General features: G+C 39.8%; 2 protein-coding genes across 3 annotated transcripts; one reads left to right on the forward strand and one right to left on the reverse strand.

The window, feature by feature from the left end:
- The first annotated feature begins 1,066 nt into the window (after positions 1–1,066).
- On the forward strand, positions 1,067–11,098 carry LOC145213667 (kin of IRRE-like protein 1). Of its 2 annotated transcripts, none has more exons than XM_080082033.1 (13): positions 1,067–1,362; positions 1,485–1,661; positions 3,507–3,659; positions 4,885–5,019; positions 5,585–5,770; positions 5,899–6,001; positions 6,197–6,351; positions 6,803–7,017; positions 7,474–7,614; positions 7,730–7,967; positions 8,290–8,447; positions 8,913–9,093; positions 9,688–11,098. In XM_080082033.1, the coding sequence occupies exons 1-13, from the start codon at positions 1,317–1,319 to the stop codon at positions 10,398–10,400; spliced, it is 2,601 nt and encodes an 866-aa protein (XP_079938159.1). In that variant the 5' UTR covers positions 1,067–1,316; the 3' UTR covers positions 10,401–11,098. The 2 variants fall into 2 exon arrangements, with proteins under 2 accessions (XP_079938159.1, XP_079938160.1); XM_080082034.1 differs by having other exon boundaries at positions 1,068–1,362; positions 9,691–11,098.
- Positions 11,099–11,881: 783 nt separating this feature from the next.
- On the reverse strand, positions 11,882–16,305 carry LOC145212492 (transmembrane protein 120B-A-like). Its single transcript, XM_080080625.1, has 11 exons — positions 16,069–16,305; positions 15,868–15,980; positions 15,597–15,715; positions 15,435–15,533; positions 15,293–15,352; positions 14,969–15,154; positions 14,708–14,773; positions 14,573–14,645; positions 14,172–14,253; positions 13,377–13,441; positions 11,882–12,839 (listed from the first exon to the last, which is right to left on the reverse strand). The coding sequence occupies exons 2-11, from the start codon at positions 15,958–15,960 to the stop codon at positions 12,663–12,665; spliced, it is 1,020 nt and encodes a 339-aa protein (XP_079936751.1). The 5' UTR covers positions 15,961–15,980; positions 16,069–16,305; the 3' UTR covers positions 11,882–12,662.
- Between the last annotated feature and the right edge of the window lie 282 nt (positions 16,306–16,587).

Here is a 16,587-nt window from a genome sequence, read left to right on the forward strand (position 1 = left end):
CACTCCTGCGCCCAACCAAGCTACGATCGACGGCTATTAGTTCCAAGCAGTTATATGTCAGAACATTACAAAGCACTCGGCGATTTATTACCCAACTCAGAATCGGTCCCGGTTAAATTTTAACTAACGCTAAACAAATATTTCAACGCTTTTGTGTTTTTTCGCATCCAGCGCGACGCCTTTACACACACAAGCCTCTTTTCACTCAGCTATTGAAACGGTGTTCGCTTGTTCAGTTGATCTTTCATTGGTGCTTGTTTAGAATGGAAAGCCTAACTGAATCTGGCATAGTGTATTAGGTAGGTGTACTGTATGCGTTATAATGGTAGTTTATTGTGTTTTACCTTCTTTCAAGCTGGTTTATAACAATAGTGTTGGTTCAAATTGAGGTTTCAAGCAGAAAATTCTTGTTCTCTTGCTGTGAAATATTGTTTTCGCGAAAAGGCGTTAAATTATAACCTAGAAAATCCCCTTGTGTCGCGATTTTTACCCAGGAACCCCAGTTATGCCCCCAGACACCTGCGTACCCCGGTTTGGGACAGACGGGGTGTGATGATTCAATAGTTTTCGGGCGAGTAAGTAGCATCATCCACCGTGACCTCGTTGTTCTGTGGTCTGGAGGGATTTGTAATCACGATCCCCTGAAACATTCGGAGTGTGCGAGAGATTAACTTGTCATAGATTTCTCAGGTGAAACAAGTGAAGAGCTGAATCAAGGAGTTTCTTTGTCAGTTGGTCTGTTACTTGATATTCAGGGACGTATTTGATTTTTGTAAGCTTTTTTGCTACATATTAATTTGGACATATTAACATCTTGAAAATATATGTTAAATTATGGCGGTTTTGTAAAAATGAAAGTTGTTTGTACATAAACTGTTGCTGCCAGGCACAATATATCATCTAAATAATGTTTTTTTGGCAAATGTATTTCTAAAGAAAGGTGTATGTTCGTTATAAATGGTTGTAATTAGGTACTAGCAGAAGAACAAGGTGTAGAAGTGTTTTCAGTGCGAGAAATATATGCGGGGGCAGGAATGTCCTTTAGTTATGAAATTCAATATTCAGTTTCATTTCAGATATTTGTCAGCTTGGCTCGTTCCAGCTCATCTCATATTACACGTCATGTCATTCCGTACATTGTTTTGTAGACAGGAACGAACAAAGACTTCGTAATAATTAGAAACATATAACTGTGACTGTTTACAACATTCGTTTCCTGCCGGTGCGACGAGGAACTTCAACATCGTGAAAATACTTGAACATTCCAAACCCTTGAATTTCCTCTATAACATCGAGTCAGAGAAAATAACGGAAATATGGAACCGAGATTATGGCTTGGAATAGTAACTTGTTATTTTATTGGTAAGTTTACCCTAAATTTTTAATTTCTGTTCTGTGAGGATAAGTAGACTCTGGCAACTTTGAAGCACCCGATGGAGGTACGCGTATTGCTTTATGACATAACACTTTTGTTTATGACGTAGCCGGTCACTGTTTCGCCGCCGACCCGACGATCATCGAAGAGCCCAATGACGTCACAGTAAAACAAGGCGATGACGTCACAATGCGTTGTGTGGTGGAACATTTGCCATCGGATGACCTCTCACCGGTTCAGTGGACACGCGGCGATTTTGCTCTCGGGTTCGACCGAAATCTTTCCAGTAAGTTTTAATTTATTTTGCATGAATTTGATCACATGCGAATATGGTCACAAGGAGTGGTGTGAATCAGGGTGAATATACCAGCCATGTTAAACGCGAATCTGTATCAGCTGCCAGTCTAATACGATTCCTAATCACCCATGCAGACGCTGTTATCGTTTAAGCTTCATCACCACACTGCCAACCCAAACCACAAAATATTTGCGATAGTTCCCAACACATGCATTACTCCCCGCACAAATTCGATTACTGTTCCAATACATTATGACATCATAGCAGGGTTTGGTGATCGCGCAGTTGTTTGTTTCAACGTTAACCGAACGTCTGCACCGCGGTTTCGTCCCGGGAGCAGCGCAGATTAACCGCAGCGTCCAGCGTTACACGAGTTTCGGATTATGTCGATAATTAGGTGGACGCCACTTCTTTTTTGAAGCGTCAGCTGAAACGCCGGACCCCGGGGAATTTGGCGAGCAGACGCCGCAAATTGCTCATAAACGGGCGGTAATAACCGGTGGCGGGACTCGGTACTGGGAAGCGATGATGTCGTCGCGTCGTTTTCATCTAATTTGTTGTCACGATCGGCAACTTGTGCTTGACACTGGTCAAAAACGTGGACGCTTTGTGGAATCAGGAGTTGTTAAATAGTTAATTGATTCGCTACTTCACTTGCCAACCAACTTTGGAACTTAAACGCCGAACTCAAGAGGCCCACAGTATGAATTCAGGCGCAAAGTGAAAAGTTTAAAATTAATAACCTTTATTCCATGAAACTTTCTCTCTTCAATCTGACTTGGGTTCTGAACCAGGGGTGCAAAACTTGTTGCTAGGAATTGTGAGGATATTAAATCAATACGATTAGGGAAAAAACTTGTTATCTAGTAAATACAGAAGGGGTTCAAGAACTGGTAGAAGTTAGTGAAGAGTTTTCTGCAAGAAAACGAATAAGAATTGCTAATCCAGAGCAAAAGAACTCATTCGGAATAGAACTACATAATCCCCCCCCCCTCCAACGACCGTTCTTCCGTCCGTCAACACAACTAGGTTAAAGGTCACCGCCACATCTGCTGCCTCTCGTGTGCTCCTTCAATGTTTGCACGGGGATTAAACGTTGACACAACACACAGAGGAACACAGGGAACCAATGCTTGCTGCTTGACACCGGTGAAAATCCGACCAGCACAAAACCTTATCGCGTGTCAAATTTGAACCCGATTCGCTCCAATTAACACACAAGTGCACACCATACAGCTTGCACCGCAAAAACTTACCACAAATTTAAGCTGGTTTGACGGAAAATGCGAAGAAAAAATGCATTATAGTACGACATGTAATTGTATACCAGTACTTGTGCACCTGTTACAGATATGCGTTTGTGTATTTAATAGAAAACCATGTTTTAAAACGACAAAATGCGTGTAAACATTATAAATGCGACATGTAATCAATGATATGACTCCTTGTACAGCAAACCTCGGTTAATCCGGACCCGTTTGGACCCCAAAAATCTAGATTAGGCAAAGATCTGGATTAACTGATGTCGATTAGTTAAAGCCTTACCAAATTAAAAATCTTTTGTACCTCAAGTTTTGTCTGGATTGGACAAATGTGTTTGTATATTTGCCAAAACAGAAAGTTCACAACGTATGCAATATCAAATTTTAAACTGACCTCCTTATAGTAACGAAAATGTATCAAATGTTTTTTATTGGACTCCACTTTGGCTTCTTGAACAACATTTTATTGTTCAACAATTGTTCAGCCGAGACTCGTGTAAGGGTGATAAATCCAACGTCAATTTACAGTGTGAGGTTTTCAATGATTAACCAAAGACTTTCACCTTCGCAGATTGGGAGAGATATTCGATGGTTGGCGATATTTCAATCGGTGAATACAACCTCCACATCAACAACGTCAATTTACAGGAGGACGAAAGTCAATACGAATGCCAGGTTACCATGTATTACATGAGAACAAGGAAAGCCACACTTACTGTACAAGGTGAGAGATGGAAAAGTTTCTCACATGAAGACGGTGTTTGAAAAATTGTTAGCTAACGCAAACACCACATGTGGGCCTATTTGCAAATAGGGGCTTGAAAAGTAGACAACATAACTTGTAAGTAATATTTAAACTGTTACTGCCAGGCATCATATATGAGCCAATAATGCTTTTCTGGCAAATAGATTGTTTTAACCGACGTTTGAACGTTATATTAAGGTCACCTTCATCAGGGCAATAAGTAGTAATACTCCAAAAGTAAAACACCAAATGAAGTAGTATATTGAGAGCGAATAAAGTATTGATACCAGGCATGTTTCATAGAATTTTCTTTGATCATCCGGTATATTGAGAACATTTCGTAAATTTGCTTTGAAGGAAATCATGTTATTGTGTGGCCAAACACTCTGTTTCCGTTCCAGTGAACGTTTTTATGTGAAAGCCCTTTAAACGAGCGGTATTTGTTTTGCCAATGTGCGTGGGACGTTTCATGTCGCTTGTATTAAGAATTGCGAAACGAAACAAGATATCGAAACGTCACACTAATAAACGTTGAAATATTCCTATTTGCACATGAACCGGAAAAATTTGTTGGGAAAATGTTTGAAATTGGTCGGGAGTGACGTATATTACACGGTGTAATGATGCATGACGACGTGGGCCACTGCGTGTGTAGAGCGACATAATGCAAGTGGGAAAGTTAAAACCGGTGGATTGGCAGAGTTTGCCGACAGACCTGCGAGTGTAACTTGATAATGATACCCCCTTTGAACTTATTACTTCATGCATGACACCGTTGCGGCCTTGCCCTGCCAATTACCCTCCTGTGGGTGTTCCACATACTCAGGCTGTGTGTGATATTTAGTGTTGGGGCGTGCTGTTGGTGGCCACCAAATTAGTTTGTGACCTTATGGCAACACTTTCACGTGCTGAGCGACTTTTATTTGTTGGTGCTTGTGGTAAGAGGCAGTGGTGGGATTCAGCCGGTTCGCACCCGTTTTATAGAACCGTCTCACGAAATTTTATGAGATCAGCGAACCGGTTAGCATTACTGGTTACTGTCAATGGACTTTTTGTAACAGAACCGGCTGAAAAATATGACTTTTGTGAAAGAACCGGCTGGCAAAAATTTAAATCCCACTACTGGGTGTGGGGCTATGGAAATGTAGCAAAAGTTATTGGTCACAGCCTGATGCTTGTAACTAACTGTTTCTATTCTCTGTAGTACCACCAAGCGGACCTTTTATCGACCATATGTCAGATGACGGGATAACAGTGAATGCGGTTGCAGACCAGGAAAATACATTCACATGTCGAGCTTATGGAGGAAAACCAGCGGCAAAGCTTACCTGGTATAAAGGTACAAGGAATAAGTTTTTAACACTAGAACATAGAACTAGTATGTGTTCTGGTGCATTTCGACATTTGGAGTTTAACTAGACATATAAGGTTGTTTCAAGTCATGTGTGTTACTGTGTAAATGTAAAACATTATCAACTGTGGACGTTTGCTCATTGTGCATCACAGACAAACAGTATGTTTCTCAATACTCTGCTACAGACAGCTGTTTCTTATTTCGACACTGAATGACGTCAAACTTAATGACATCATGCCATATATACAGGGTTGCCATGCCGTCCTTATTTCTAAGATTCGTCCTTATTTTGAAAGTTTCTGAAACAGATTGTTTCTGGCAAAAAATATGACTGGGGATATATCAGGGCTCGTATAAATACAAAGATTTGTTCAAAAACGTTTGGTACAAAACTTTAGTTTGTCGGTTGTCCTTCTTTTCGGGTCCATGTCGATGGCAACCCTGCCTATATATTATCCGACTTCTCTGTGGGACAAAAGTTTAGGAAACTCTTGCGTTTGTTTTGAGCCTTCCACAACCTGTTTCTAACTTATTTGTCATGTCTTCTCAGATGGGACAGAAATCACTGAAAACGTGGAGAACGTGTTTACCGGTCCAATTAAAAAACTCTACAACACTACCGCGATCTTGCGGATAACACCATCGGCTGATGACGTAGATGCCACGTACGCTTGCGTCATGAAAAGTGACGTCATGGATGAGATGAAATCGATTATGATGAAATTGAATATCCAGAGTAAGTTAAAACTCTGCAGGATAAAAAATAGCAACATGGAAATCATAACAAATTTGTATGTTGTTTGTGTCGGGCTTCGGTAGAGATTTTGGGTGTTTGGTGTTTCTGTAAAGTTTTCCTTTTTTCAGAACCTCCGATTGTTTCCGTCTCTCTGCCGCCCTCCATCGGTGTTGGTGATTACGTCAGAGCAGAATGTCGAGCGGTCGCAGATCCCCCTGTGACGTCATACAGGTAAGGCCACTTATTGCGTTATCAATTATAGGGGAATCACCGCTAGGATAAAAACAATAAACGAAAAATCTGATTAAAAATAAAGTTCCAAAATCTTCAAATCCCAATTAACTTATTTTATGGGAATTTCGTTCTGTATTTTGGACCAATGTATTAACGTTTTGATCTTTGCTTCATCAAATATTCACCTTGCAGGTGGTTTGTTAATGACGTGGTTCAGTCTGATGAACTCTCACCTACTTTTGACATCAGTGACGTGGACAGGAGTTGGCATCACGTGACTTTGGGATGTCAGGCTCGAAACGAGGCGGGATTCTCAAAAGTCAGCCAAGTTCAAATCGACGTCAAATGTAAGTAGAGGTGTAAGACCAGTGGTACACAATATATTGTTTCGGGGATTGCCAAATTTCGAAAATAGAATTATTCCCCAAGTTTCTTTAACAACGATTCGACACTTGCGTATACAGTTAACCTCTGTTAATCCGGACCCGTTTGGACCAATAAATTATGTCCGAATTAGGCGAAGATCCGGATTAACAGATGTCGATTAGTTCAAGCCTTACTATGTTACAAATCAGTTGTACCTCAAGTTTTGTCCGAATAAGACGAAAATCTGAATTAACCGATGTCCATTAGTTAAAGCCTTGTCACATTACAATCTCAAGTTCCGTCCGAAATAGGCGAAAAACCAGACTGACCGAGGTTTACTATACAACCGTAGGGACCTTAGTTAATCACCCTGTAACTTGGTTTTTCCGTGTTGAAAATAAGTGTTTATCTAACTCCGACTATGTTTTTTAGACCCCCCAGTTTTTGTAAGTGGCAGTCCCGACCAAACAGCTGAAATCGACGACAATGTGACGCTGAGTTGCGAGTGGGATTCGAACCCGCAATCTTTGGTTCGTTGGGTGAAAGTTGGCAGTGATGAGATTTACGGAACCGGAAGTTCGTTGTTTCTCACAAGAGTCAAACAGGAAGACGCAGGAACTTATAAGTGCAAAGCAACGGCTGATGGGGTAAGTGGGATTGTAAATGTGATATCGGAACCAAGTTTGTAGAGCTCTTCTGGCAGTTGTATGATGCTTTCAGCGTGCTACAGGCACCTGCTCAAAGGACCCAATTATTGGTTATCGCGCGGTGTTTTCGTTGCGTTGTGACGTAATTGGGTTTAATTCTTTTTTTCCTTTGTTTATCGTGCACTGTACTAATTGTATTTAGTGTTATTTACCCTGATGAAGACGAACTGTATAGGACGGCGATCCGTCGGTACAAAAATACTTGCCAGAAGAGCTCTATAAACTTGATATTATGTATGGCAGCAATAGTTTATGTAGTGATATCGGAACCTTATACATCGACAAAAATAATTCAACAGCGCACAGTTATACGTATTCACTTATAGCTGACATGTTACTTACACCACTGTGTCGAAGTGAGCTTAACAAAACCAAAACTTTGAATTGAAATTTCAGATTGGTGAAAACCATGCCACGATCAAGTTGCACGTTAGGGGACCTCCCGTATTTTCGAGCCCTTCCACTCAACAAGCGACAGTTGGTGAAGATTCGGCGATAAGCTGTGAGCTGAGCAGTGTGCCGGGAATACAAGAAGTGGTGAGTTAACTAAAATTTAAATTAGCAGGAATGTTAACTAGTTGGTGGTTGTAGTGGTAACTAGTTAACTCGCCAATAGGTTCTTATCTAAATACTAAACTGTTAAATCTTCTAGACTTGGACTTGGACACACGGTGACACGACCTTCACGTTGCGTGGCAACGACACACTGACGTCATCAGGTGACGTCATCGAGCAGGAAGGTGATGTCAAATATCGCGGATTGTTCAGTGCCGGGGGAAAGTCGGCGTCTCTCCACGTGTTTGGCACAAACCAGGCTGATTTTCACACCTATTCGTGCGAGGTTGCCAATAGTTACGGCACCAATTCAATGGAAATCGTACTTGAAGAAGGTGAGAATGATTTTATGCTTGTTTGGGGCTAAAGACTACTTGGTTTGTTCCAAGTAAAAAAATTACCTGGTTTTATCGAAATCAGCGAGTTCTGATGATGGAATGAGCATTTGCCGAAACGTTTAACTTTAGATAATAAATTATGTCGCTTTTTACGTCTATTTGGGCCGTTATTTTCACCATTAAACTTGTAAACAGATCCTTGTATAGTTTTCCAGATCGAGTTGTAATTTAGGCAAACCTGTCTAACACACAACGATATTCTGTGAACTTAATAAAATTTGTCGCACATAAGCTTAACGATTGTTGTTTTGGTTTTCAGGTAGCGCAGAAAGTGGAGAAGTTTTAATGTTGGGTGCAGGGATCGCTGCAGCAGTTGGTGGGATTCTGTTACTCGTCATAATCGCGATTGTGTGCGTGCATTGTGTGAAGTCAAGAAGACAAAGAAAATCGACGACCTTCGATCAGGAAGGTGCAAAGGTAGGTTGAAGTGTTTGCTGACAGAGAAAGGGCGGGCAGAAACTCCAGGTGGCATGACCCAAATACAGACATTAAAACCTGACCGGGATTCGTACTTGGAAGGGTCAAGGGTTCGAACCCCGTGAAAACATGCTTGGTCAATAGATTTGTACCCATAAATACCAACAAATATTGGATTCGAGCGTTGTAGGCATAAGCGCGTTGGCGACCCATGCATAACTTAAGTATAACCTGGTTCAAGCTACAATTTAAATGGATTGTATTAACTTTTGATTTACTGGCTTCTACAGGTTGTTGGGTTAGATATGGTTTCTTTATAGGTTTGGCGGTGGTCCAGTCTTTCATGGACATGAAACATTTTATTCCTGGCAAATTTGCCAAAAATATATCTGATTTAAATCTCTGTATGTTGTTCCCATTTGCTTCGCGATTTCGGCAGATATTTAACGTGAATTTTTGTTTCAGAACTCGAAGCAGCAAAGCCGGATGTACAGCGATGAAGAGATGGTGCCAATCAACCATGAAGAGTTCAACGTGAGGTCATCGCGCTCGTCACAAGTGGGCGGTGGAGAGTCGTCGGTGGACGGAAGTGACGACACCAACCCGACGCCCACTTCCGGTCAGGACGACGGATACCACACAGAAGGTAAGTGAAAAAAATCAGGCAAAAACAATCCATTAAGTTTACTTAACTGAGAACGGAAAATATCTTCCGAGAAACATAATCAATATTTCGCCTAACTGGCACCCTCGGCAGAATGGTTTAGGACAGGCAACGCGTGTCAATTTACTTGTTTTTTTTCATTTGCTAATGCACTCGTGTGCCAACGTTTTTCTAAATAATAGTGGTTCGTGCCAGTAGATATCAATAATAAAGAGAAAGCAAAGTGTTTTGTGCATGTAGGGCTGAATTTGATAATGGCATGATAAAAACTATAAACAAGCAGTGTAACAGGTTAAATTGTTTCTTCAGTATAAACACGCAAATCGGTTGGCGTGCCATGAAAACCACCTCGCGTGCCAACCTTGGCTGCCGATCCCTGGTTTAGGAGTCCCAACTATTTTCAAACACAAACTATTTTTAAACACTGTTGTTGTGTTGCTTGGTGCAACTACTGGACCTAGTGCATTTAAATGACAAGTTTTTGGGGCGTAAATTTTACGTAAATACAGTTTTATTTTCATTACAAAAACGGACTTAGTTTTGATCGAAAATCTCACGATAATATTTTTCTTTAAGCAGAAGCTCATTCATGGAGTCGGACTGATCAACCTGGAAAAGGATCTTCCTCATCCACTTCGCCCACCAAGAGCTCCTCCCTCACCAACGGATATCATCCCGGTTACTCCATGCATCCGCATCAGGAGGAAGAGCCGATGTTCGTGGAATCAAATTATCCACCGACATCATATAACGACCAGTACCACACGATGTCGCCAACACGCTACGGGTACGACCCAACAGCATTGGTTAATCCGTCGTCAATCCGTAGCGCTAGCGCCTTAGGGGATCGCCTCTCCCCGCCGCCCGTCCGCTACGTTCAACAGCGCAAAGTTTCAGACGTTAGCGCTCCAGCAAGCGGAGCCTACGCGATCCAATCCTTGGATTTTTACCCGCCACGAAGTTTTACTCCGATGCAAACCTACTCCGACCCGCATTCGGGCTTCGGGCCGTCGCCAAACTACGGCGGGAATCGGACCACTCCTCTCCCATCGACAATCACCGGCAACGAGCCCTTCTACCAACACCCAGGAGCTGGAGGTTCTTCGCAATCCTCTCTTGACCGGATCGAGCGAGGTTCAGCTTTGAGCGCGAGCGCCGTTGCATCACGAGCAATCGATCCTTACGAAAACTCTGCACGCATGAGTAACCTTTCGTCACGCCTCAGTCAATCTTCAAGGTCATCTGATTTCTTGCGACCTCTACAAGCGCGGATGGCCACGCATGTGTGAGCAGACTTTGCATGCCCCTGCAAGTCAGCTTCGTCGTTCCCAATCAGCAGTCGAGGATCCAATGAGAGGAAAGTAAATTGTGAAACATTCGAATTTTTTTCATTGTTTCGTGATAATCATGTTCGCGATGTAGCAAGCTGTTGGATTGTGACTGAATTTTATGTAGATTGGTTTGAGAAATTACACACAGAAAGACATAGATAACTTTTTAACAATTGTTTTGCATTAAGTGCCTTTGATGGTTTTGGCCACTTGGTCGAAAATTTGTTTGGTTATTTTTCATTTTTTTGATTACTTAGTTGCTGCGTAGAATTTGTTTTTCTTTTTGCTCGTTCATTTGTTTGAAAGCTCATTTTGTGCCGTGTAATGCTTTGCACTATGACTCAGCTTTTTTGCTCTACGTACAAAACCAAATAAACCGCTGTGTCATGTTGCAGATGACGTACAATGTTGAAAAAAACAACATAAAAATCACCGATCGTGCAATCCTGTCACTTGCGGCGCTGAAGTGTAATTTGCACTGAAACCGAAAAAAACAAATCATTGTAAACCAGTTCCGTTTTCGAGCAAACGAACCATTTGATCCCTATTTTTTTGGTCGATTGCAAACTTGTCAATTTGCTTCGTTAGTGACGTTTTCGTTTCAATTTCGTTTTTTTTTTCTGCATAAACCTACTTTAATAAAACACTGTAACAGATCTTAGTGTGATTTCGTGCGAGGTCGTACCCGCATATCCGCAGCAGGCATCCGAGTTAAACAGCCTCTGGCCGATAGAACAATGTAGGTAAACAAAAACAGAAGCGAATTAGTGGACCAAGATGATTGTTTGCACGCTTACAGTTAGTGATGGGACGATACCAGGTTTTGAAGCGAGTACCTATACTGAGTACCACGTTTATATACCTTCAATATCAATTGCCGAGTGCGAATAGCGAGTACTTAAATGTAGTGTTGTACTTAGTTGTATATCACTAGCTAATCTATCTGCTATGTACGGGGTACATACGCACACACACACATGCAGAAGCATGTAGATTAATGTGATTTCCACATGATAGCGAAAAAATATATCTGTAACCTGGCGGAACTTTTTCCCGATTTTGTGCTGTCCGAAGCAAACAAATAAGAAGTTGTCCGTATTCTTATGGTGTAAACCGGCCTTTGGTATCGAAAACTGAGGCAAAATCGTTCGATACCGAGTACGAGTATCGGGTACTCGTCCCAACAATGAAGGTGTTTTTTTTTTCAGGGCAAAAACTTGATCGTCAACTTGAGGCTGCAAAGCAAAGGGTCCCACTTTATCAGCGGAAAAGCGAAACACGATATAAACGTACTTAGCTATGAGGGATATATGTATTGGAATCCTGAGTCATTCAGCCAGAGCAGTGCGAGTCATTTACGAGTTTCCGACGACCAGAGTCGATTCGAGTCGTCCAATTGTGTGTCAGCTTATTATGACGCAACAAACGCTACACGCCACTCGATTGCGTGAACTTGTATTAAATCATTTGAAACACAACAGCATAATTTGTTCTACGCATCGAAGTAATCAATTGCAAAAATATAAGTGGAAAATTATACATTCACAAGTTACAAGCAGAAAGCTTGAACTTAAACGGACAAACTGAGTTATTGTGCAAGTTTAAGTGACCATGAACAATTTTCTGAAGGTCAAATAATGCAAACTCATATTACAATGTATGGAATTCAGACCTCGTGGAAATATTTGAAACTTCGCAATGGATGACTGCACAAAACTTTTTAGTTGTCCAAGTGCAATGCAGGTAGAGTGAGGTGGCAGTTATATCTTGTAGTACCTCAAAAATATGAGGCAGGTACCGGTTGAATAAAACAGACTAGCACACAAATTATGCACACTGGCCATAAGATGCAGAGGGTATGATGACTTTGTATGGAAACTCAAAAGCAATTTAATCCTCTGTCGAAGTGTGTTAGTTAGCTACAGAAAGTTAGCAGTAGCAATAGAATCAGTGTTGGGATTCAGCTGGTTCGCACCGGTTCTATAAAACTGTCTCACGAAATTTTATGAGATCAGCGAACCGGTTAGCATTACTGGTTACTGTCAATGGCCTTTTTGTGGCAGAACCGGCTGAAAAATATGACTTTTGTGATAGAAACAGCTGACACAAAAAATTGAATCCCACCACTGAATAGAATAGTGTAAGTGTGACATTTCTAAGACAGGAAATATATAATTAGCAATTACCCTATAGCAGTGAGAACAAGACAATAAATATTTTTTAGTCTCTTTTTCCCTTTTTTCCACCTCGTTTTTGCCAAACCACAATAATCGTTGTGAAGAAATTTCCACAAAATAGAACACAGAATAGGAATGCAAGACATGGCACTTGCCACTCCTGGAAATTGTGGCTCATTCCAATATTCATCAACGTGAATGCATTGTAAAGTTGCCAAAACTGCAAAACATATGTATATACTTTTATATATATGTGCCGTAAGTTTATTCGTACACAAAATATTTTATCAAAAACACAACCAAATTTAAGTTAGTTATGATAATTTCTGAAATGTTATTTTCATTTTCATAAAAGCCCAGGAAAAGATGGTCATTATTTTTACCTTGTAAGCGCCTTTGCCACTATTACAAATATGCAACTTAAAAGCAAACAAATTCAATGTAATTTGAATGCGCATTAGATACCTGTTTTGCTTGATGTAATTTTCTCATCAGGCAAAAGATTTGGGATTAAATCCAGTTGCCACACGTATATGCTATCCTTATTCAATACTTGACAACGTATCTCCTTAAATCCTAATAAATTGTTTTTGGAAATTATGTCCAACCCAAAAAAGCAACGCAAAAGAGCTTTGTGTGAAGACGTTGGGAAATAAACGTTTTCAAATTTGTAGGATATCTTCTAATGTAATGATAATACCAAACATGGTGCTGTGCGTTTGATCTTAACCTAGTTTAATCAGGTGCAGCTACTTACATGACCGAAGAAGAGAAATGGGAGTAAAAAAGTCAATCCTCGCCACATCCAAGATTGGAAACCCTCTATGTGAAAAAAAACATTAACACTATGCAAACAATAAACTGCTGGATGAGCAATACTTGGTCATACATTATGCCTGGCAGCAATAGCTTATTTCACTATGTAAACCACTTAATATAAACCAATAATACAACACTGAAACAAACAGTTGAATTTCCCGACAAAACAACTGAATGTATTTTTAAACAGCGGATAATTTAAAGGAAGTACAAACTTCCACAGGAAGGGGATAGAGAGAAAAAATTAGCTAAATTGTGTTGCTGAGCTGTTTATTTTTGTGCTAATAAACTCAAACTCCATTTAGCAGTAAATGTTTTGACAAAAACTTATGACTTTTACCAGTGGTGGGATTCAGCCGGTTCGCACTGGTTCTATAGAAAGGTCTTACGAAATTTTATGAGATCAGCGAACCGTTAGCATTACTGGTTACTGTCAATGGACTTTTTGTAACAGAACCGGCTGAAAAATATGACTTTTGTAACAGAACCGGCTGAAAAATATGACTTTTGTAACAGAACCGGCTGAAAAATATGACTTTTGTAACAGAACCGGCTGAAAAATATGACTTTTGTAACAGAACCGGCTGAAAAATATGACTTTTGTAACAGAACCAGCTGAAAAATATGACTTTTGTAACAGAACCGGCTGAAAAATATGACTTTTGTGATAGAACCGGCTGACAAAAAAATTTGAATCCCACCACTGACTTTCACCCATTATGTTTAAACTCACCAACAGTGATATCCATGTCATCGCGTTCACCCAAGGCTCGTAGACGATACAAACAACCGCTCTGGTAGTAATACTGCATAAGCTGAAAAATAACAGGATGGGAATTATGTTAACATTTAATAAACTGTATCATATACCTAGGCACAGACTTGAAAAGTAATTTAATCACGCTTGTATTTGTGTATAATACATCATGCAGACATTTGAGCAATCACTCTTGTCTTTATCAGTTGTTAATAATGACAACAGTGGTTGTTCAAATGTCTGCACTAAGATGTGTTATTAAACATGGAAGCTTAAAATGTCAGTAATTCGTGCAATAGCAATTTTTTATCAACCTGCATTTTAATCTGTTAATATGTTTTTAATGTCATATAAGTGTTAACAAACATGTCTGGCACCTGAACTAAACTTTGGTAGATTGAAAAAGCCATAAAAACCGGCCGAAACTCTCTGTATGCGTCATCATCCGGCCTAAAACAAGGAAGTATTAGAATCAACCTGATAATTTGTGTTGGAATAAAATGAAATCATACCACAACACGTTGATTCCACTGAGGACCACCGAAACGTAATGGTGCATAACCCACCAGCCTTTGATTCTGCAAGAAATGACATCATTTAATTTTGTGTGAAATTGTTGAATGTGTAGGGTCAACAAAAATGTGAGAAGTAATAAAACTAGACGAGGCAATGAAAGTTACATCATTAAAAACAGCCAAAATTTGTCATGGCTAAACAACAAAATGGTAATCAGAAGCGCTTGTGTATTTTTGACCAATTCAAATTCACCGTACCTCGATCCATTGACAATAAGAATACTCTCCCTGACAGTGAGTGTGCAATAATACCACAACAACAAAAATGAGAACATGGCATCAAAAACTCGATGGAACACAAAAGTATTCAGGAAGATTGCGAAAATCATCATTGTGACGCTGCAGTAGAACTTAAACCTCTCGTACTCATCCTTGTAGCGAAACCTAAATCAAAGTTCTCAAGTTAAAACATCAAATTTTGTCGAGACATCATTCAACAGCAATTTAGTATCACTAACTCACAAATTACATTAAAAGAACGAAATAATCAACATTGCCATATCTATTAAACATTCAACCTACTTTTCGGCAGTGCTGTCTAAAATCATGTTAACTTGACCCACAATTAGACCCAAATAAAACCTGAAAAAATCAACAAAAAAGATTTTATGGTTGTGTTCCTACAACATCAATTACTTTAAAAAAGATCCACAATCAGTTTTACCCATTTTTCCGAGGCAGAAACTTTTCAATATCTTGAATAGATCTTTTCTTTTCATCAATTTGTTTCAAAAGCTCTTCTTTTTCTGGATTATTCGGTATTCTAAATCAAGTTTTATATGTTTAAGTGTTCTGACCAAAATGCTTTTAGCATTTCAACACTTACTTCTTCAAGGCAGATTTAATCATAGAAATTTTCTTTAGTTGCCTCTGTGTTTGTGACTTGCAAGTGTTTCTCAAAGTGTGGTAACTTTCAGCGGCTTTTTTGTATTCTTTGTATTTTTCCTGCAACAATTGACATACAAAAATTTCATTTTTTTTAATATTTTTGTTGTTTTGGTTACCACCAACATGACATTTTAGTTAAAACACATTCTGGTAGACATGTAGTGTATTTAAGTTATTCAGTTGCACAATAAACACAAAATTTCACATACCATGCACTTGTCGTAATCTGTGCCCAAGTCTGCCCATTCCTCCTTGCAAGTTGTGAAGGAAACCTGTGCACCAACTCTCTGTGCAACTTCCATCGTGAAAACTTACTAATTCACTGCACGAAGTCAACATTTTTCATTTGTTTACATTACGAAATACAAGAATTGGCTCACAATGTAATTACATGTTGTCTATTTACTTGCCTCTTTGATATTTATGTAAAAGCGCGTGTTGCTTATGTGTATGCACTGTACAGTTTAGGACAAAACACTCTCTTCTGATAACCATGCCATGCAGCCAAAAATCTTTAGTGACAAAAGTTAGGCGTCTGGTAGCAACACAGACAAAACAACCTGACTACATAGGGTTTATAGACAATAATATGTATGCACGGCATATAAAATACAACATGCAAACGAACGTCAACAAATAACGACCTGAGACAAAAATATGTCAAAATTTCTGCAACAAATTGCAAAATCATCAGGAAACAGAAACGTGGCGCGTTGCGGCATCTGGTGGACACAAATTATGCAGCAAGCTTGTCGTCAGGTGGCGTGGCAAAATACCAAAAAGAGAAAATGTCTGGTGGAAATTCTGGAAACTACGAAAAGCTGTAACTGCATGAGTGTATTGCTGTAATTATTTAAAAAACCTAAAATGTATTTACACGCAAATTCTGTTTTATATTTCTTTTCTATTTATCCAACTCAAAAATCGCT

Source organism: Phallusia mammillata, chromosome 2 (genome assembly GCF_965637545.1).
Source record: "Phallusia mammillata chromosome 2, kaPhaMamm4.hap1.1, whole genome shotgun sequence".
Lineage (NCBI taxonomy): Eukaryota > Metazoa > Chordata > Ascidiacea > Phlebobranchia > Ascidiidae > Phallusia > Phallusia mammillata.

Bases quoted from the DNA above. Each gene is read 5' to 3' on its own strand.
- LOC145212492 (XM_080080625.1), bottom strand. From the start codon at position 15,960: ATGGAAGTTGCACAGAGAGTTGGTGCACAGGTTTCCTTCACAACTTGC. The intron at 14,774-14,968 runs GTACGGTGAATT...CATTTCTTGCAG, and splicing joins CTTATTGTCAATGGATCGAG to AATCAAAGGCTGGTGGGTTA. The intron at 14,254-14,572 runs GTGCCAGACATG...GTTATTTTTCAG, and splicing joins TCTACCAAAGTTTAGTTCAG to CTTATGCAGTATTACTACCA.
- LOC145213667 (XM_080082033.1), top strand. From the start codon at position 1,317: ATGGAACCGAGATTATGGCTTGGAATAGTAACTTGTTATTTTATTG. The intron at 6,002-6,196 runs GTAAGGCCACTT...TTCACCTTGCAG, and splicing joins CCCCCTGTGACGTCATACAG to GTGGTTTGTTAATGACGTGG. The intron at 9,094-9,687 runs GTAAGTGAAAAA...TTTTTCTTTAAG, and splicing joins CGACGGATACCACACAGAAG to CAGAAGCTCATTCATGGAGT.